This window comes from Siphateles boraxobius, unplaced genomic scaffold (assembly GCF_051911475.1).
Source record: "Siphateles boraxobius isolate OS27281-9 unplaced genomic scaffold, OSU_SipBor_1 3, whole genome shotgun sequence".
Taxonomy (NCBI): Eukaryota; Metazoa; Chordata; class Actinopteri; order Cypriniformes; family Leuciscidae; genus Siphateles; species Siphateles boraxobius.
The window spans coordinates 773,267-796,259 of record NW_027508919.1 but is presented as its reverse complement, the minus strand read 5'-3'; the positions used below and the strand labels follow the sequence as shown (position 1 = coordinate 796,259).

The window sequence follows — 22,993 nt, the reverse complement described above, 5'->3', positions numbered from 1 at the left end:
ATACTTCTTTTTTCCTCCCTATACCTTGAACGTGTGTGTGTGTGTGTGTGTGTGTGTGTGTGTGTGTGTGTGTGTGTGTGTGTGTGTGTGTGTGTGTGTGTGTGTGTGTGTGTGTGTGTGTGTGTGTGTGTGGACCTATCAGCAACTAATATGACCGAGCAGGAGGGAGAAACCAGGACACACAGCGGGATTAATACACACATACACACACACAGAGAAAGAGAGAGAGAGAGCGAGAGGGAGGAGATACGAGACGCTCAGTTCACCAGTAGATGGAAGGAGAGACAGATGTGGCTTGTGAGAGAGAGAGATAGATCATAAACACAGACAAGAGAAAATCATACAGACGGATCTAAGAAAGAAGAACACGGAGGAGTGTGATCTCACACAGGAATATAGGAGAAACAGAACGAGTGAACGAGAGAGAGATGAAGAATTGAAGAACAGACCGTTCACCTACACAACACTCTTGTGATGAAGGTCAGTAACAGAGTAATGAAATATTACAACACTGCACCTAAAACATTTTTCTAATTGAATTCACCTGTGGGAAGTGCTTTTCCATTCATTTCATCCACAAACATTATTTAAAAGAACCTTGGTACTAACATGGTACTTTTAACCTGAATTATGGTCATACCAAAAAAGTATCATGATACTATGTTTTTCAATGACTTGCACCATGGTAATGCTGTGATATTCTCTGTGGTACTGTGGAGTACCATGTATGCACCATAGTAAATGAATATGGTAAACATTCAGTACCGTGGTGGTTATCAAAATAATGTAGTGGTGCAATCTTTTAAACGCGATGCCACCACAGTACTTCTGCAAGAGTCTCTGGCTCCTAAAATCCCACATGATGTCTGTGTGTGTAATTAATCATCATTAATAATACTGAGCAAGTTTACTGACTCTGCTGTGAACACAATAACACATGCTCTGTGGTTTCACTGGGATCTGTGTGTGTGTGTGTGTGTGTGTGTGCGTGTGTGTGCGTGTGCGTGTGTGTGTGTTATGCAACAACAGGTATCTAATGCCCATCTGTTACAGAGACCTCTGGTGAAGTGATGTGTGTGTGTGTATTTAAATACGTGTGTGTAATGCTTTTAAATGTGTATGCGTGTATGGGGTAGGATTTACTTTGAAAGAATTTTCAATCAGAAATTGTCAAATAACTACAAAGAAACGGGGAGACATTTAATTAAACATGGAATTTTGAAATAGAAAGACTGGAATATTATTTTATTATAAAACATACTCTCAATAATCTCTTGAACTTTGAAGAATCATTTTACAGTGGGTGTTTTGTCTAACTGTAAATGCATTGACTAGCTCATTACCCACGCATGTGTTTCTAAGCCTTTATGACATTGTTTCGTCTGTGAAACACAAAAGAAGGTATTTTGAAGAATGCTGGGAGTCAAACAACATTAGACCCCATTGACTTTCAATTTATGGACAAAAAAACAGATATGTTTCTAAATATCCTCTTTAGTGCTTCGTAATAAGGGTTTGGAACGACATGAGGACAATTAAATTATGATAAAAATAAGGGTGAACTACTCCTTTAACTTAATTTAAATTTAAATAACATTCCCGTCAGCTATGAATAGTTTGATGATCTCCCTTTTGGGGACAAATTAGTTTCCAAACTAGCGTGTGTCAGGTGTGTGATTCACAATGAGTCTGTGTCAAATCCATTTCATGCTGAAGAAATCTAAACATCCAGAAACAGTGAGACACACACACACACACATGTAAAAGAGAAAGAAAGAAAGAAAGAAAGAAAGAAAGACACTCAGCAAGAGATAAACACCAGAGAGAGAGAGAGAGAGAGAGAGAGAGAGAGAGAGAGAGAGAGAGAGAGAGAGAGAGAGAGAGAGAGAGAGAGAGAGAGAGAGAGAGAGAGAGAGAAGGATGAAAGACAAGGAAACAAACAGACGGTGATAGTGAAAGAAAGAGAAGAAGAGACAAACGAGCAGAAAGACAGGAGACAGACAGGTATTTAAAGGAGACGGCGCTGACCCTCTGAACGAGGTGAATCTTCAGACAGCTGTCAAGAAGATGTCCAGCTCATATTTCACCCCAGAATGAGAAGGAAGGAATAACTATTGTCTGACATGAAGAAAATAAAGCCTATTTTAGAGAGCATTAAGAGTTTTTTTTTTAATTGTGACATTTTTATGACAATTAAATACCAAGCTAAAATCATATTTCTATCAAACTCTTATTACTGTAATGCACAGCAATCCCAATCCAATTTAGATTGTTAAATATGTATAATTCTTGATAGAATTTGTAATAAATAAATGAATGCACAGGACATGCTGGTTGGAAAATATACGTAGTCAAAAGTTTCTGGCCTGTAAGATAAAAAAATAATAATAATAATAAAATAATTCAGCAAGAATGCATTCAATTGATCAAAAGTGATAGTAAAGACATTAATAAAATAGTTGTTTTCAACAATGATAATAATCAGGATTGTTTCTTGAGCATCAAATCATCATATTATTCTGATTTCTGAAGGATCATGTGACACTGAAACTGGAGTAATGATGTTGAAAATTCAGCTTTGATCACTGGAATAAATTATATTTTACTACATATTCACATAAAAACAGTTATTTTACATTGTTATTATGTTAACTGTTTTTAGCTTTCAAATAAATGAAAAATAATGATATATGATAAATGATAATAAATGATAAATGTCTTGGTGAGCAGAAAATACTTCTTTCAAAAACATTAAATAATCTGACAGACCCCAAACTTCTGAACAATAATGCACAGACATAGTTTAATATTTTATTACAGAAATAAAAACACTAATAAGAAATTTGGCCTGGACATGTTTTTTGTGTGATTTACGCAGAGAAGAGAATGAAATGAATCAGTGAATGAATGTGTGCTTGAGAAAACCTACGTCATCCACTAAAAGAGGTGAAGACACAAACATCAGCTCGTCTCTTGGGACGTTTGTGTCCTTCTGCAGACAAATGCACACTCTCTCCCTTTTTTTAAAAAGCTGTTTTCTTTTTAAGCTGATAAATCTTTTAAGCTACCCAGATACTCTCACAGACGCAAACACACACGCGTCTGATTGGTAAACATACTCACTCCGTCACATGACAAGTGAAAAATAAACACACGTTCGCCAGAGTGCATTGGAGCGCATCTTTGTGTGTTTTTGTTGGTTTACTACTGTTTGATAAGTCAAATATAGCTATCACTATTTAAACAAACCTCTAGAACTTGGTATTAAAGTGTAGCGTGTGTGTCGTCCTGCAGCGTTTGTGCTCCAACCACCCTGGACACCCTGGTAACCACCCAAAATTACCTAGAAATCACCTAGCAACACCCTGGCAACCATCCCAAACACCATAGAAACACCCTATCAACCAATCAGAACAACCTTGCAACACTTTAACAATGTTCTAGGAACTCCCTGGAAACAACCCAGAAGACACTAACAACCACCAAGAAAAACCTATCAACCTCCTAACAATGTCATAGCAACTCCATGGCAACCACCCAGAACACCTTTAGTAACGCCCTGGCCACCACCCAGAACAACCCAAGCAACCCTCTAACAATTCCCTATCAACCACCTGGCAACCATCCATAAAACAACCTCATAACAATGGCATAGCAACGCACTGGCAACCACCCAGAACACCCTAGCAACACCTGGAACACCCTAGCAACACCCAGACCAACACCCAAAACAATAAAGCAACCCTCTAACAATGCCTTATCAACTCTCTGATAATCACCCAGAACACCTTAGAAATCACAATACCCCAGAAACTCCCTAGCAACAACCTGGTAGCTACCCAGAACAACTAGCAACCCTCTAAACAACAGCCTAGCAACTCCCTGAAAACAACATAGAACAGCCAAGCAAACCTCTAATAATGCCCTAATAAAGGCCCGACAACCAGACAGAAAGCAACCGCATAACAATGTCATAGCAACTCCCTGGCAACCCCCCAGAACACCCTAGCAACACCCAGAACAATCAAGCAACCTTTAATAATGCCTTATCAACTCCCTGGTAACCACCCAGAACACCCAAGCAACACCCAGGCCACCACCCAAAACAACCAGCAACTCCCTGGAAAACCACCCAGAACTTCCTAGAAACCACCAAGAAAAACTTAGAAATCCTAATGCCCTAGCAACTCCCTAGAAACCACCCAGAACACCCTAGTAACAACCTGATAGCCACCCAGAAAAACCAAAAAACCCTCTAATAATGACATAGCAGCTCCCTGCCAAACCACCCAGTACACCCTAGAAACCTCAATGCAACATGCTAAAATACCTCCAATAACACCTTAGCAACCACACAGAAACATCCTGGCAACCACCACAACTTTCATTCAAACTATAATACTGTGGTTCTTTTAAATATATAAGAGGGAGCTACAACAATACAGCAAGATCCTGTGAAGAATACTGTGGCATTGCCATGATACAATGTTTGAGAAAAAACATAGTTATACTATGGTACATTTGGGTAATTTTAGTTAGTGAGTGCTTAGTATAGTATATATCAGTGTGCATTGAGAAACATCGCAGTGAGAGCCATTACTATGAGGTGCCCCTAGGGACATTATTCAGAATTGCATGCACATACATGTACTTTTCCTCTCACATACACATATGAAACCAAATTCATTCACATACTATAGTGAAATGCTCACACACATACAAGTGAAATGCTTTTACAAACACAACTGAAACGCTCTCATACATACAACTGAAATTATTAAGCGCACACACACAACTGAAATGCTCACACACACACAACTGAAACGCTCACACACACACAACTGAAATGCTCTCATACATACAACTGTAAAATATTACGCTCACACACACAACTGAAACACTCACACACACACAACTGAAATGCTCACACACACAACTGAAATGCTCTCATATACACAACTGAAATGCTCACACACACACAACTGAAATGCTCTCACACACAACTGAAATGCTCACACACACAAATGACATGCTCTCACACACACAACTGAAATGCTCACACACACACAACTGACATGCTCTCACACACACAACTGAAATGCTCTCACACATACAACTGAAATGCTCACACACACAACTGAAATGCTCTCACACACACAACTGAAATGCTCACACACACACAACTGAAATGCTCTCACACACAACTGAAATGCTCTCACACACACAACTGAAATTGTTCCGCCCCAATGATAATGAAATAAGCAACAATCTTAAAATGTTTAAATTTATTGAAGTAACAAGTAGTATCAGTATAGTAACAAGTTGTATCTAAATACAAATTAACTATCTACATCAAATAACAGCAAGTTCAAAAATAAAGAAAATAAAAGTGCAGCTGTGTCAAAATTTGTATCAAGTTCAAAAATAGAAAATAAATAAAAGTGCCACTCGTCATAGCATCCCCTGGTTGGGGGATGTGGACTAACATAATATTGTAGGCTACTTAAAAACGTGAAATAAAAAAAAAAGTATATATTACACATATTAAAATAGACATAACATTTGATATGGGATTAAAATGATGGGCAGTGTATAAGATATAAACTAATAATTAATTATTTTAATATTCCTTTGTTCCGATTAGAGCATGTGAGCGGAGAGAGAGAGCGCATTTCTGAATATTCCTCCGCTCGCTCATTCCGCTCAGGGTCGCGCGCGCAACCCAGAATGTTCTGCTGGCTCGAAAATATGTGGAATAAGGGCTGTCTCCGACTAAAGTTTTTTTCTAGTCGACTAGTAGCTGTTCATTTAAGCCGTTAGTGGACAAATCGCCCCATTATATTAATTTAATTACTTAAATAGGCTATACAGGATAATGAGCGTTATATTGCCGCACTCAAGCTCACGCATAAAGCTTGCCACAAAGAACCGGCAAAAGTAATGATTATGAATGTATAAAAAATAGCAAGGAGACATTTAATTGTTTATTAATAAACTGGTGTTTTCTGTGTTGCTGCAAAGATGAAGTTGACTATGCGGACTCGCCATCAACGAATAAAGAGCATATAAAGGAAAATTTCCTCCCGTTTGGTGCGCGCCACCTGTCACGTCTCTATTCCCCACCAGTGGGGCGCGCCACACACTTCGAGAACCGCTGGTGTAGCGCGATTGGCGGGCGAACGAACCATAGGAACGAACGGTCAACTTCGGTCGCTTGTATTGTGAAAGGCGCGCTTTTGTACTATGCCTTCTTTCAACAGCTTCTAGTTCTTCGTCTTGAGGTGCACTACTGCCACCAACTGGACTGGAGTGGGGACTTTAACCACCTTCCGTTTCAACTGAAATGCATGCATACAACATACTGAAATGCTTGCATACAACATACTGAAATGCTTGCATACAACATACTGAAATGCTTTTCAGTTGTGTGAGTGAGAGCGTTTCAGTTGTGTTTGTAAAAGCATTTCACTTGAATGTGTGTGAGCATTTCAGTTGTGTGTGTGTGAGCATTTCAGTTGTGTGTGTGAGAGCATTTCAGTTGTGTGTGTGTGAGCATTTCAGTTGTGTATGTGAGAGCATTTCAGTTGTGTGTGTGTGAGCATTTCAGTTGTGTGTGTGTGAGTGTTTCAGTTGTGTGTATGAGCGTAATATTTTCAGTTGTATGTATGAGAGCATTTCAGTTGTGTATGTGAGAGCATTTCAGTTGTGTGTGTGTGAGCATTTCAGTTGTGTGTGTGTGAGTGTTTCAGTTGTGTGTATGAGCGTAATATTTTCAGTTGTATGTATGAGAGCATTTCAGTTGTGTGTGTGAGCGTTTCAGTTGTGTGTGTGTATGCATTTCAGTTGTGTGTGTGCGCGTAATAATTTCAGTTGTATGTATGAGAGCGTTTCAGTTGTGTTTGTAAAAGCATTTCACTTGTATGTGTGTGAGCATTTCACTATAGTATGTGAATGAATTTGGTTTCATATGTGTATGTGAGAGGAAAAGTACATGTATGTGCATGCAATTCTGAATAATGTCCCTAGGGGCACCTCATACATTACACACACACACACACACACACACACACACACACACACACGTATCATAAAGCCAGAACAAACTCTGAACCTGGAGATATCCCTCCTGTGTCACACACACACACACACACACACACACACACACACACACACACACACACACACACACACACACACACACACACACACGCACACACACACACACACACACGCACACACACACACACACACACACACACACACACACACACACACACACACACACACACACACACACACGCAGCTGTGTGTATATACTATATAGTAACATTTTCAATGTTTTTCCATTAGGTTTCAGTGAGTGTGTGTGTGTGTGTGAGAGAGTTATGTGTGTAATATAACTCCCGGCATTTTCCTCTCTCAGTGCATCTCAGAGGTGCTGTACACTTTGACTGGTTAATATTGTATATCAGAGCCCTAAACACACTCGCGTGTATCTCTCTGTGTAAAATCTCCCAGAGCTTTGTTCAGTTTTATGCTCCTTATAACTGAAGCTCAGATTACAGCATACCACTGCAAAGCCTGAACCTCCAGCCAAACCAATGAAATCATCACAATAAGAAGATAAAGAGAGCAGATTTGATGTAATTGTTGTTATTGGAGTATTGGAAAAAGAGTCAGATTCCTTCAAATCTCATTAGATTCCACTGAAAGCAGTTAAAGGCTCCAGATAATGAACAGACTGTCTGCTGGGATTCACGGCACAGAATGAACACAGACTTCTGCAAACCACATCTTTCATTCAAACGGACTCACTAAATCCACTCGACTCACTCTTTATGTTCATCCTGGCTGATGTTTGTCGTTTTGATTCATTTCTGTGGTCTGAAATGAACACCTGCAAGCCAATTACTAATAAAAATTCCTCTTTGTTGAGTAAATAAAAAGGAATTATCAAACAGGCGGACAGTTCAGTGAAGCGATGTAAAAGAACATCATGCATATAGCTAGAGCTCAACACCTTCATGACTATATTATATTATTAACTTGACATTTGAATTGTCAAATTTTAACTTTATTGGTTTAAGTGCATGCATTTTAACAAGAAAATACTTGTTTGAAAGTTTAGGAAAAAGTTTAAAAGCCTTGAAATGTGATGATTTAGATAATATAATAGAGAGAACGATAGAACAAACGCTGGATGGATGGATGGATGGATGAAAAGCACTCCTTTTCCCATAATATATCATCATAATGCATGTAAAACTTTGAATTACAATTCAGTAAATTCCTCTTCCTGTCATTGTTTTTTTTTTCACATGGTTTTTGGTCAGTGTGTGTGTGTTTTCAGGACGGTGTGGTGACGGGACCCTGCATCTGCGGCTCCTGAATATCGATCACCGCACACAGAGATGCCAGAGTCTATTAGATAAGGTGTGTGTGTGTGTGTGTGTGTGTGTGTGTGTGTGTGTGTGTGTGTGTGTGTGTGTGTGTGTGTGTGTGTGTGTGTGTGTGTGTGTGTGTGTGTGTGTGTGTGTGTGTGTGTGTGTGTGTGTGTGTGTGTGTGTGTGTGAATGATGACACAAGAGAGGCTAAGAAAGACAAAGACAAAGTCAGGAGTAACGGAGTGTGAAAGAGAAGTGAGAGGAGGAGTACAGGCCTCGACCGGAGCTGATGAAGAGATCAACAGAGACTCTTAGTGTGGTGTGGTGTGGTGTGTTGAGGTGTGTATGTGTGTGGGTTGGAGAATGGAGGGATGAAAGTGGAACATCTAAGTGTGTGCTGGTGAACCGTAGCGAAGATCAACAGGAGAGCTCAAGAATACAATACAGAGAGAGAGAGAGAGAGAGAGAGAGAGAGAGAGAGAGAGAGAGAGAGAGAGAGAGAGAGAGAGAGAGAGAGAGTGTGTGTGTGTGTGTGTGTGTGTGTGTGTAAAGACAAGGTGCCCTTACAGAAAACCACTGTTGCAAAACCATAGTATCAGATAATATACACTCTAAAAACTTACACTATGGAGTAATAAATTTTATTGATGAAACATTTTTACACCTAAAAACATTGAGTAAATTTTAAAGCCAGCATGAAACAGAATTTGAGCTAATCTTTTCTTCTCTATTGTGTCGTATATCCAAACGAAACGCTTCTGAACAAGGACAAATGTGGGCGGGGCTTGATTTTGTCTGTGTGGAGTTGATTGGATGGTTGTGGTTTGCTATTGGTGGATCTCGTTTGAGTGACAGGTTGCTCCGCCCACATCATCAGAGAAGAGAAGCTGCAAAAGGAACTTATTCTGATTTAAGATTACCAGGAAACAATAAATATATGCACGGATAAATCATTTATAATAAACACTGCAATATTAATCACTAAACATTAACAAACCTTCCATATTCATTTAGTGTAAAACCACACAAAATAAAACTATTTAAAAATGTATGCATTTAACACTTGCTGCAGTTCATATCAAAGCATGATGGGAAAATCAGTTTTCCTTGTTATTGTTATTGATTGATATTTTGTGTACAACTTACTAAATTTCTTAAGTTGTTATTAAAGATGAATAACATTGATATGCAATAAGTAATAATTGTAGTTCTTGAGACTGATCAGGATAATTTCTCAATTCTCCAATATTTTGATTAAAATTGAACAAACTTGTAAGAATATATATAATACACAAATATTGTAATACTAATTTCTTTTTGTTAAAAAACTTAACGAATGATGTACATTTTAAAAAAAAATACTGTTGAATTGTCCAACTCAAACAATCGGTTCAGTGATATTCAGAGATTTTATTAATAATAATAATAATAATAGTATATAATACGTTTTATTTATATAGCGCCTTTCCAGGGCTCAAGGACGCTTTACAATGAACAAGCAACAATAATGGCACACTGAATACACCGAATACACAAAAAACACCAAATATGGTATGTGGAACTCTTTGTTTGTTGTTGTTGATGAATGCAAAAGCATATGATTGTATTGCCACAGTACTGTAAGCTGATCCATTTCAAGGTCAAAATGTGTCAAATCCACCAGATCGATGAATCGAAATTCTTCTAAACACACCACAGAGCAAACAGCCGTCCGGAAACACACACTCCCTCTCCGGAGGATTCAGACACACACATGAAAGACGAGAGGAGGAGATTTGGCTTCGGATGTCTTTACCAGTTTGTTCAAATTAAAATAATCCTAATGAACGTCACTGCTGGGCGTTCATAAGAACTGCAAACATTCAGACAATTATTCCAGACTCTCCTAATTGAACACACACACACACACACACACACACAGACAACTTCTTCCTCATTAGGCCCGTTGTGTGTGTACATGAAATAAGTGAGTAGTGTTGTATGATAATGTTAATCTGTTAGAGGCTAATGGGGGTCATTAGCATTTTCAAGCAACAATATCCCACACTAACACACACACATACACTAACACGCACACACACACAAATACACGCACACACACACACACACACACACACACACACACACACACACACACACACACACACACACTAACACACACACAAACTAACACACGCACATGTGTGCGCATATGCACACACGCACAAATACACGCACACGCATACACACACTAACACACACACAAACTAACAAACGCGCACGTGTGCGCACACACTAACATGCACACACACAAACACCCCCCCCCCCCCCCCCCCACACACACACATTCAAATACGTAAAGACTAACACACACACTCACATACACACACACTAACACAAACACTTCTCACACACACTCTCACACTCACACACACACACACACAGGGTTTGGGTCAGAGGAGACAGGCAGCTTTGAGTCGGTCTCATAAAGGAAAAGAAGCTTAACAGAAAACAAGATATGAACTATAAGACAGAGAGCTTATCAAAGAGCAGAAGAAAGGAGGGCGAACACACACCCATCCTAATGTTCACGAAAGCAGGAACACACTTAAGAGGAGGAGGAGATTACAGGGGAATAAAGTGATAATAATAGGCCCTTCAGGAAGAGAAGCAGAGAGAGAGAGAGAGACTTTAATCAGCTGGATGTGACATATGGGGGATTTTGTTAACCCTCATTAATATTCGTAATAGTCGTGTTGGGGTTATTGGTGTCTCTGAGCATAAGACGGACGTGAACTTTAAGAGTGTCTTTCTGGTTTCTCCACTTGACTAGCATTCTCAATTACACACAGTTGTGACGCTACTAACTTTTCAGAAGTTTAGCAGTTTACAAAAAAGATCAGATTTTCAAGTAACAAGCTACTCCTTCCATCAAGTATCCTAACAATCTATGTATTTTTTTTGTCACATGTTGTATTGCACAAGCAGTTTTAGAGTCAGGTGAACTCGGGCAATAATTATGGGAGGACAACATAAATAAAGATTTTCATAAATATAAATAAATACAGAAATAAATAAATGCAAATCATAATTTTTTGTTATACATTAGTAAATAAAATAAATCTATAACTTTATGAAATGCATAAATTCATTAACTTTATGAATCATTATATGGATCATTTATTGATCATTTGCATTTGTTTATTTCTTTCTTGATTTTTAATTTAGCAGGTTTCGTCCTCCATAAATGCAAGTGCAATTTGCATTGCAAAGCTTGATTCATTAAAGTAAATTGATTTCCAAAATCAATTAGCTGATTCCTTTTGTGTTACTTTTCATTACAAAATAGTTGTTTTAAACTCAAATATACACATTGCATTTGCTGTTTATTATCTACCTGTTTCAATACCATTAAAAGATGCACTCAGTAATATTTTGCTTATGTTGCACTAACCGATATGACGCTGAAACTACATGGAAGCAGCTCCACACAAAATCTCAATTTTCCTGTTACCAATGTAATTGAAAAAATAAATTATTCACAGTAAGCCATGATTTATTTATTTTGTGAGCAAAAGAGTCAACTAACACTGAGATAAAGTAAACAGTGCTGTAGTTTCCTCGATTTCTTGAAGTCTTTTTGCCAAGCTACAGTATGTCTCATTCGTGTAAAACTTTTTAATGAGAGTAAAATTGCTGAGTGCACCTTTAACATCACCAACTTAACTGAGATGCTCATTGTTTTTGTGAGATAAATACTACTCAGAATAAAAAATCCTATCATTAAGCAGCTTCCTTTTGTTAGTGCATCTCCAAAGTGACTACTTCAGAAACTACAGCACATGCACATTCATGTCTTTTACACACGTATTCTTTTTCTCAAACAGGTAAACAAGACAAAAGCATTTACAGGATAATTGGTGACCAGGATCTGATCTGAAAACGGATTCCTGACCGATGCGAACACCGTGGAATATTATTTCCCAAAAACACGCAGTGGAATAATAACCGTTTTTTTAGATGGTATGCTTAGAAACGAAGGCCACACCCCCTTCAGCTCCTCCTCAGGGGGCTGAGCCAATCAGCAGAGGTCATGGGCCGACGGGCGGCTGATGCGTCCAATGCGGTGCCGGCGCTGGAAGTGCCTCTCGCTGGTGGGCGGGCCATGCTGTCTCAGAAATGGGGTCCTCTGTGCAGTGTTGGCGTCCAAACATCGCCGGGCCTCCGTTCGCTCCCGTCATTAAAGAGAAGGACGAAAACGGTCAATGGACCGGCTGCAGAAACCATGTCGCTGGACCGGATGAGGCGTTGTGAGGTCAACGGCAGGCACGTCGTCAAAGCGGCTTCAAGGAACGGACCGGACCCGACATCCCAGGAGAGCGAGGTGTACTGTCAAATTAAAGTCAATCCAAACCAATCAGGGCTGAGAGGGAGTTTAAAACGAACCCCTCGGTATGTTAACGGCAGTGTCGTTGCACCCGAGGTGGTGGGCGGAGTTTGTAGTGAGGGGGCGGAGTCAGAAGAAGCGAGACGGCAGAGTCAAACAATGACACGTGATTGTAGGCGGGGTCAGTCACTGAGAGGGGAATCGTCCAGGCCGTCATTGCACTACGGAAACGTCGGCTCGTACGCCACGCCCCCTCGACCATGCCGGATGATGACATCATCGCCCAAACTGTGCATGAGTTGTGGGCGGAGACAGTCTCAAGCCCCGCCCTGCATGGCGGCCGCTTGTCGCAAACGAGCCGCTAGTCAGGTTCAAGCGAGCATGACACTTCCGACGGCGCCGAGTAAATGCGGTTCACCTCGGCTGCAAAAACGAAACTCCACGCTGGCACAACCAACGTACGCCCAAATTCCTAACCGCACAACGGACACGCAGAACGAGACCTGCTCCACCCCCTCACAACACAACAAAAAAGACACGCTCGCAAAAACAGAGGGATCGACGCAGTCTGAAAAACCTAAAAGCGACTCAACGACGCACAAAACGCAACACACACAAACACGAGTCACACACACAACTAAAACTGAATCAACCACACAACATGCATCACAAAAGACTAAGGACAAGTGTGCGACCACGCAAACGCACACACCCGTATCCGCCACGTCTAAATCGATTGGCTGTGAGTCAAAAGCCACGCCCACTCTTCCACCCAAGAAAGGCTCACAGTTACAGGTCAAATCTAAACCGGCACCTCCAGAGCTTCTGATTGGCTCAAGGGCGGAACCTAAACCGCAAGCCCCGCCCCCTCCCTCAGAATCTAAAATTGAGACAGAAACGGACTCTAAGGACACCCAACCACCTCAAAAAGATGAGATCCCACAATGCAACGGTGCACCCGGTGTTCTACATGGACTCCTGCATAATGTAGAGGAAAACCTGCTGTATAATCAGGAAAAGATCAAAGTTCTTCTCAATGTCATCCAGGATCTGGAGAGGAACAAGGCAATGAGTGAAGGGTGAGTGAGAGCGTGAGATTAAGGCTCTGGAGTTCATGAAAGCGTGTTTGATTTGTGATTCTGCACTTCCATCATCCCATAACTCCCCTGGTTACTGATGAATCCTGAGGCAACACCTCGGGAATCTCGATCATCAATGGAACATCGACCCCCTACCGTTCACAAACTCTCTCTCTCTCACATATCTGATGTCTTACTTTGTCACATCTTCACCGCTTTACTGCTTTACCATTTACACTCTCTCTTAATCTCTTAAAAGTTTCTCTCCTTTTTTATCCTCCATCCACACACACACACACACACACACACACACACAGTTCCGTCAGAACTCTGCTCTGATTGAAACCTCAGATGTGTCAGAATCGATCAGGAAAAGTAACTGTGTTATATGTTTTAAAGTGTCCATATTCATTACATATTCAAGGACATTCAGTAGAGGTCTGTATTCCTGTAGGACTCCAGCTAGCCTTGATTTTATTTGTTGTGACGCAGGACTAAATTTCTGAGTTGCAGAAAAACTCTACACAAGTAGATTATGCAGTCTCGATTTCATGTGGTGTTGCATTCCAGCGTGTATATATATATATATGCTGTGTGTGTGTGTGTGTATATGTGTGTGTATATATATATATATATATATATATAAGCAGGATGGAAAAGACCTCTAATTCAATGTTCTGTGAGTGTGTATCACATGCTCAAAGCATCTGTGTGTGTATGTGCAGGTCTTCAGGCTTTCTTGTTTTTTCAGGCGTTGTTCATACAGAACTGGTCAGGACATCAACAACTGCTCAACCTGCCAGAAAACAGCCTGCATTATATACAGGTAAACACAACCGTCAACAGCCCACGTATGTCTATCATGTCGTCATTTAGTCTTTAATGATCATTTCCTCCCTGTCCGTCCTTTACAATTAAACAGGCTGATTTTGCTACTGTACTATATTTAAATGACCTCTGTTGTGACTGGCTACTCTTCACATTAACAATGCGAAGTGATGCAATGTTCAAACATGAAAGCATATTCATTGCATGACTTTTTTCAACATCACAGCATTTCACACAAGTCAAAGCATCAACTCATTTTTAATTTTGTGATTTCATTTTTGCTATTAAGTTGGTTAGACGTTGACAAAAACTCAAGCCAACTTTACTTGTCAGACTTTCAGCACACAGCTCATCAACACTACATCATACCTGAATAGAGCGGAAAACAGGGGTCTATTTTTAAATTGCAAAGTCATGTTAAAAAATGCAGCGCTAAAGAGATGCAAAGCAACATCTAAGACATCCGTCAGATGCATATGCACATACTAAGATCAACAATTGAAAACTTTGCCTAGAATTCGCTCCATCAGAGGGAGTTTTCTTATGTGAATGTCAACTTTATCTGTATGGTACTTAACAATCCTACTTAAATCCTTAAATCCTGACATAAAATATAGGCAGAAAAATCGAACTTCTTGAAATGGAACCGTTTATTGAACCCTAAAGTTTTAAATCTTAAATAAGTTGCATGTTTTTTTTTTTAGATGATCATATTTCATATGTCCGTTTTTTGTACATGTATGTGCTTTTCTGGTTCATAGAGTAAGTTATAAGTGAATATGAACTAGAGTAGTGAAAAAAAACCTCAATTTCATTCAGAGGCCCAATGTGAACAAAATTATACAATTTGGTGCAGAAGCTGGTATTGCTAAAAAGTAAGATAAAATTATGATGTTTGTTATGTAAATCAATTCAATCTTTTTAAAAGTATAGCAGATACTTTCATAAAATTCATATGAATATCAGTCTTCGCTCTATATCTCTCAATAATATGTCTTAGCTTTGATCATAAAACTAAGCGTTTAAACATCATCTTACTATGTAGTTTTAAAACATATAATGCAATGCATTACAATGATTGAGAGATGAACCTGATATTTGAAACTCCCATTTTAATATGATTTTTCACAAAAAAAAAAAAAAAAAACGGAAAAAGATGTATGATTATCAAGCTAACAAATGTTCAGTCCAGTATGTGTTCATCTTGAAATACCAATAACAATATAGAAGTTATTAATTTACTTTATAAAAATCTAAATTTCGCAGGAAAAAGGACGAGCTGAAGGAGAGCTTTTGTACAATTATACTAAAAGGCCTTTTACTTGCTAAAAAAGTATAAACTATCAAGGAGACAACATACGGCATTGAAGTAGAAGTAAAACATGTTGATACCTTGGAAATGTGCTTATTAAATATGATACAGTAGGTTTTACAGGGTTAAAACTCTGGAACAAAATAAAATCCTATGACCCATTTAAAATATTATAAATCGTGCACAGAGCCACATCTGAGTTATGTGTCATCTTGGGGGCAGGAACAGACAGAAATGCACCAGGAGACCATGAGGATGATTTAAGAGTTGCATCAATATCCTACAGCAGATCAAAACATCCGACGGCCAGCAGAAACACACGAGCATCTACTCTAAGAAGAACAAACAGATTGTATTAGTCCTAAGTGCAGCTTGCTAAATCAAGCATAATTATTACTATTTATCATAGTTAGGGGTGCACTTTCTTCAAAAATGAACAAATCTTTAAAAAGTTAAATAGATGTGTGTGTAATTTCTGTAGGTGTGTGATGTACGTATTAAAGTCTGCTGGTTTGTATGTTTGTTATAATCAAGGGACAGAAAGCTCAAACTCCCATTCAACCTTAATGAAGCCCTGAGAGATGGAAACACACACACACACACACACACACACACACACACACACACACACACACACACGTATCATAAAGCCAGAAGAAAAACTCTGAACCTGAAGATATCCCTCCTGTGTCACACACACACACACACACACACACACACACACACACACACACACACACACACACACACGTATCATAAAGCCAGAACAAACTCTGAACCTGCATATCCCTCCTGTGTCACAAACACACACACACACACACACACACACACACACACGCGTACTGGCCATTCCCTCGGCTCTTTTATCTCCCTTCCTCTTTTTTCCTGTTGGGATAAACAGGATCATTATTCCTGCACTATGAAGAACTAATCGCACACTAATGCATGTTTCCAGCACTCATACCGCGGTAAAGCCTCAGGAATCAATTAAGAGAGATGGATTTCCTATTGAAGTGTAATCTCATGACAATACAGCATGAGAAAAGCCAAGAACACACACACACACACACACACACACACACACGACTGAGCTGCTTTGTCTACATAGCATCCTAACTAAAGTGACTGATATGGAGCGCCCTACATAGGTAGCAACTGTATAGACTTAGCACAGTAAACTTGATAAAAGTTCTTTAATTCTTTCATAAGTGCATGCATTCATTTGTTCATGCATTCAGTCACTTGTTGTTCAGGCATGCATTCATTCCTGAATGCATTCATTTGTTCATGCATACACTCATTACTTTGTCCATTCATTTATTTGTTCATTCATTCATTCATTCGTTTATGCATGTGTTTGTTCATGCATTAATTCATTTATGGATGTATCTGTTTATGCACTTATTCATTAATGCATTCATTTGTTCATTCATTCATTAATTTAACTTTTATCCCACCAGGAGAAACTGTCAGTTGAAATTATGCTTCAATAACGTTATCACTAAAAGTCTGGCAACAATAGTAAAGTTTTGCTTCTTCAAGTCTTTGTCCCATCAGTGCTTATTTTCCCAGAAGAGAAAGACTGTATATTCTGAATGTGTATATCTGCCAAAAGTAAACTTTTGTCAACTTTTAGGAGTACACTAGCATATAGATGAGCTCAAAGCTAATAGAAATTGACACAAAAAAACAAGAATCCAGACCAAGCAACATCTGACCAAAAAAAGAAAAAAAAAGGAAAAAGATCCTCATGCAAGCTGTGTGATTTATAGCGCTAGATATCCTTTGACTCATGATTTCTGGAAGATAATATTGATGATTAAGATTTTTCCCCATCTGAAAGTGCAGACTCTAGCTTTGAGCTTTCTGACTGAGTGAACTCTCTTCCCTCAACAGATCTGTTCATCACAAATTCTGCTTTCATAATTCTTTATCTCTCACTTTCTCCCCTTTTTTCTCTGTCTTTGTGCCTTCGTTCTCTAGGGATGCAGGGGAGTTGAGATAGGCTTGGTTATAGTGCTCCTTAAAATACAGAAATGTGCACTCCTCTGAAGTCAAACATTTCCTCAGCCCATGCAAACCTCAGGTGGTTGCTCAGTTACTAGATTGAGTCTGTGATCCTCTCTATAAATCATTCATGTCTTTAGCACATAACATAACCTTGTTATGTGACAAGGTTTATAATTAAGGGTTAAGGGTCTCTTTAAACCACAAATACAAAGTCTAAGCAATAATAATAGTAATGCAAACAGAACTGATGATATAAAACCCTAATCAATTGACACTGAAAAAAATAAAACCTCAGTGAAGATGAATTTGCATGGTGCAACAATCATATACATGTAAATGTGTCATCTGGATATGCAAATTAGAGACATCCCCTAACAATTTCCACTGACAAATGACGCCCTCTGAAATGACAGCAACACTGAAAAACAGATTTACAGCCGACAAAAAAAACTGTCGGGTTTCAAATGCATTACAGAAATAACTAGATTTGCATTTCCTGAAGAAAACAGAAGCGCCTGCACGATGGCAAAAGGATACTATGAGATTTAGGCTTTAGTTCTTTGTGTGAAGTGTTGCATAACAAATGTTTCGCTGCTATTGTGACACTGAGCAACATGTTTATAAGGGGCTATCATCCCCTTTTACAAAGTCTTGCTGTTGTTTTCAGGCTCTACTAGAACAGGTTTTCCTGCTTGAATGTTGATTATTTTCCTCATATTCTCTATTGTTGCGGCTCCTCTCTTCCCAGTCTGTCAGTAACGCTCTGTTTACTTCCTGTCTCTATGAAGCCCCTCCTTCTGAAAAGCACACTGTGCTCTGATTGGTCGGCTGGATCAGTGTGTTGTGATTAGTCGAGCGCTTCAAATGTGTTTGGGAAATGTCCCGCCCCTTACCATAACCACCAGTTTAACACACTACTAACTAACTCAACACTATATGGAGGCGTTTCAGGATTTCAGAAACACTGACACTGATATAGAGAAGAACTTTTGCAGAGCTTTTTCATGCTCAAACAGCAATTTTACACACTAAAGAAAGATGAACATGGAAAAAAGCATACTAGCCTAGGTCCTATTTATTATCAGCTGAGCATCAATAAAGATCGCATACAGTCTCTGTAGTATAAAATACAGCTAGAGGTGGTTAATAAGATGCAATAAAGGCAAAACCAATCATCACAATTCAGTTTGCAAAAAGGAAAAGGAGGACAATTGCAATTCGGTGTGCAAATAATACAATGATTTATAAAGGAAATGCAATAGCACAATCGCTGTGGGATGGGTGTGTTTTCCACACAGTGTTCACTATAGGCTTTATAACACGCTGTTGTTGAACATGCTTTGTTTATCTCTGTCCCTCATTATGGGCTTTGTTAACCTTCAATACATTCTCTGTCAGTCTGTATTATTCTCTCATCTTTTTACCTATCGTTTTTTGCTCGCTTTTCTCGCTTTCTCTCAACTCACTTAGTTGCTGGGAAATTGCAGGCAGGACTGTGGCTATACTGTAAATAGAGGCCATAACCCCTCACACACACACACACACACACACACACGCACGCACACACGCTCCTCGTGAAGTTAGATTGCAGTCAGATAAAATGGTCGCTGTGTGTTTGACGCTGTTGTGATAATAGTTTGTGTCAGCAGTCTTGGCTACAAAAGTATTTCTCATTCATTTCTGCTTCAGTATTTTTAAAGAAAACCTCATTGTAAAGAGTTTTAATCCTTGACCCGAAACACCCAGCTCCGAGATGCACAAAAAAACTAAAATTTGAAAAATGCATAGACGACAACAGCACAAGAAGAACTTCGAATGACACAATACAATAAATAACTACAGCACAATATTGGTTATAACTGATTATCAATTTTAAAACAATATATCTGAAGTTTAATGCTATTCACAACCATTTAGGGTCAAATTTAAGTTTGAAATCAGCGATATGATTTTTGTTTGTTTTTTTGTTCTTGAAATAATTTATTCCGAAAGGATGTATTAAATTAAATGCAGTGTAATTTATAATGTTACAAAAGATTTCTATTTTAAACTAATTGCGTTTCTTTTAAATCAAAGAATCATGTTTTCCACAAGTAATAATAATTTTAAATTGTAATAATATTTAACAATATGACTGCTTTTACTGTATTTTTGGTCAAATATACTTTTGGTGATCTTACTGACCCCAGACTTTTGAATGGTAGTGTATAAGTATTTCTATGTATACATTTATTCTTACATTTTCATTGTAACAGCGACTTCTTTGATTGGTGGATCTGGATTTGGCTATTAAACATGATTTTTTTTAAATGCAGCTGCAATAACCTAACTTCAGAGCTCACAGTGTTTCTTGAAAGGTTTATACATTATCATTAAAAATCAATCTCTCAATGGAAAAAAATGAATACGATTTTGACATCCTGAACCCGGCCTGAAGAAACTTCTAAGAAAGTGAGATGAATGACAGACTGAGAAGAAGGAAAGAGCGTGAGAAACACAGAAAGAGAGATAGAGAGATTGAAGATTTAAGAGATTGTCTGTCTTCAGTTTTGTTTGTTATTCTGACATGTCATATTGTCTTAATGTTCATTTCTATGTCATGACAAACGATCCGTCGTAACCAATGATGAAAAGTGTTTTCTTTCCTCTCTTTCATCAATCACACTCTTCATTCACAAAAAAAAAACTAAATGTATTATCAAATTACATCAAAATGCTAATCTTTTTTTTTCCTTGAAATTTTAATGTAGACTATATATTTGCAACAAACAGAAATTATTATAATCTTAACAACTTTTTATTCTCAGTGCATTTAACTTCTGTAATTCTGATATATTTTTAAAGTGGGAAATAATGTGATGTGATATGATTGGAATGTGAGAAATAATTAAATTTTTTCAGTCCACACAGCAAAAGTTGTTTTGGTGCTTTCAAACAAATTACATTTGGAAGGGGAAAAAAAACAAGACAAATATTTTTTTCTTTACAATAACATGCACAGATGAATCATACACAATAAGAATGAAAAAATCAAAACTATATTCATTTCACAGATAACAACAAAGGTTTCTGGTCTTTTTGTGAATGATTCATTAGTGCATGTTTTTCCAAAGTGAAAAAAAAAGTTTGTCTTTTTTATCTTTTGTTGAAATTTTGGTGTATACATTCTTTGTGGAATATCCCATTTAAATTCCAGTAATCAATAAAGATAAATTTGATTGTAATGGCTGCATCTCTCATTGCAGAATTCATTTTTATTTTTCATATTTCATTTAATCATATCTATTTCTGTCTTTTTAGTGTGGAGCACGACTTCCGTGTGCAGGAGGGACGATTTCAAAACATCCTGGAAGAATTGGATGAAAAGGAGTACGATGTTCCCGCCCCAGTCCCAAAACCTGCACACATACGACCGCGAACCAAGAGCCGCGTCAAGAAACTGCGAAAGAAGTGCTTCTGGTGGCTGTAGAAAACCATCACATGGCGGTTATGACGTCGTAAACCAAAAACTTGTGGACGTAGGAGTTTCATAATTCAGTCCAACAACTTTATGACGTGGGGAAAAGGATGTTAAAAACATTGCTCTTACTGAACGGATTATTCTTTGATATAATTGTTACAGTGTGAGGAACTTCACAAAGCCACGGCTGAACCAAAAGCTCATCAGACATCCTGAAAACTTGAGGACAATTTAAAACCCAAGGAGACCCAGAAGACCTCGAGTCTAACCAGTCAATAAATCCCCTTCATAGTGTCTGACAGAGCCGGAACGCAGTCGATATCCCTCTTTACCCTGATGGACTGATGGAGATTCTCTGTCTCATCTCCTCGTCACCGTTCTCTGACCTTTGTGTGCAGATGGCTTTCGTCCCGACTAATGAATGTCTAAAGCTCTGTTCCCAAACCTAGTCATCTGCCTACCTACACAGCATTTTAAATAACCGGCAGTTGAGCTCCAGACACGAAGGCCGTCTTATGAGAGGCTTTCTGCGATTGCCTTTTCCATCAAGGATATGTGCATCTCATAAAGCATCCAAGTTTTTACAATATCAATACTGACACCTGCTTAATGAAATGCTCTAATGGAACCAATCAGTCACGTATGAGGCTCTATTTCAGTTAGAATGCTGCCATGACGACAGCAGGATTCCGAACAGAGTTTAAATGTTTCAAAAGCTGAAGTTCAGAATTCCAAAAGTTCTAAAATTCTAAAAGATGTGAAAGAAAGTGTGACTTAAGGGGCCATTCATACTGAACACGTTCTTGTATTACATCTGCACCGTTTTTTAGTTGGTCTATGTGCATAAACATGCATTTTTAAAGCTGTGTCAAATGAAAAGAAGTTACATTTTTTAAAAATATATCGAGACGCACACGTTCGGTTGTCTTGCGCCATTTTCAAATGTATATGAACTACATTGAACATTTATGCAATAATTCTATTGCTGGATTCATGTCACATTGAAATTACCATAATTACTCAATGAGATTCTAGTAATTCAGTTTCTCTGAGTCAGAAATTATTTGTTTCTATTGCAACACTCAATGCCAAAATTGCTGCATAATGCCAACTCTGCTGCATGTGCAGCTTTATTGATGATGACAGTAAAATTCATCACTACATCAATTTACCTCTATTCTCTGTGAATATGCATGAGTTAACGTCGTCTATATGAAACAAAACAACGAGTTACATACAGCAACTCATTCACAAACTTAATTGGTATTTTGTAGGGCTGCACAACACCTCGAAATTATTGAAATATCGCAGATGTACATATCACAATACGCATATCGCAATGGCTTTGCGATAACTGAATGATTTTAATACTTCAAAAAGTTACGTAAAGTCACCATTTTAGGTTCACTCAGAGAGAAATTGGACATATATGTGTGATATGCATAATGTTTTAAATATATAAGATCAATAAGCCGCGGAAAAGAACTCAATGTATTACTCAATGTATTACTCGCACGCACCTCTCAGCGTGCAATCCCGAATTCAGCTCTCATC

General features: G+C 38.5%; 2 protein-coding genes across 3 annotated transcripts in view; one reads left to right on the top strand and one right to left on the bottom strand.

Annotated features, from left to right (window-relative positions):
- The window catches only part of dock2 (dedicator of cytokinesis 2), a 146,151-nt gene that overhangs the window by 48,865 nt on the left and 74,293 nt on the right, over positions 1-22,993 (bottom strand). The gene's annotated exons all lie outside the window — the stretch shown is intronic.
- Positions 237-22,386, top strand: insyn2b (inhibitory synaptic factor family member 2B). The gene is made up of 4 exons (XM_077247252.1): positions 237-480; positions 12,251-13,829; positions 14,581-14,655; positions 21,280-22,386. The coding sequence occupies exons 2-4, from the start codon at positions 12,457-12,459 to the stop codon at positions 21,446-21,448; spliced, it is 1,617 nt and encodes a 538-aa protein (XP_077103367.1). The 5' UTR covers positions 237-480; positions 12,251-12,456; the 3' UTR covers positions 21,449-22,386.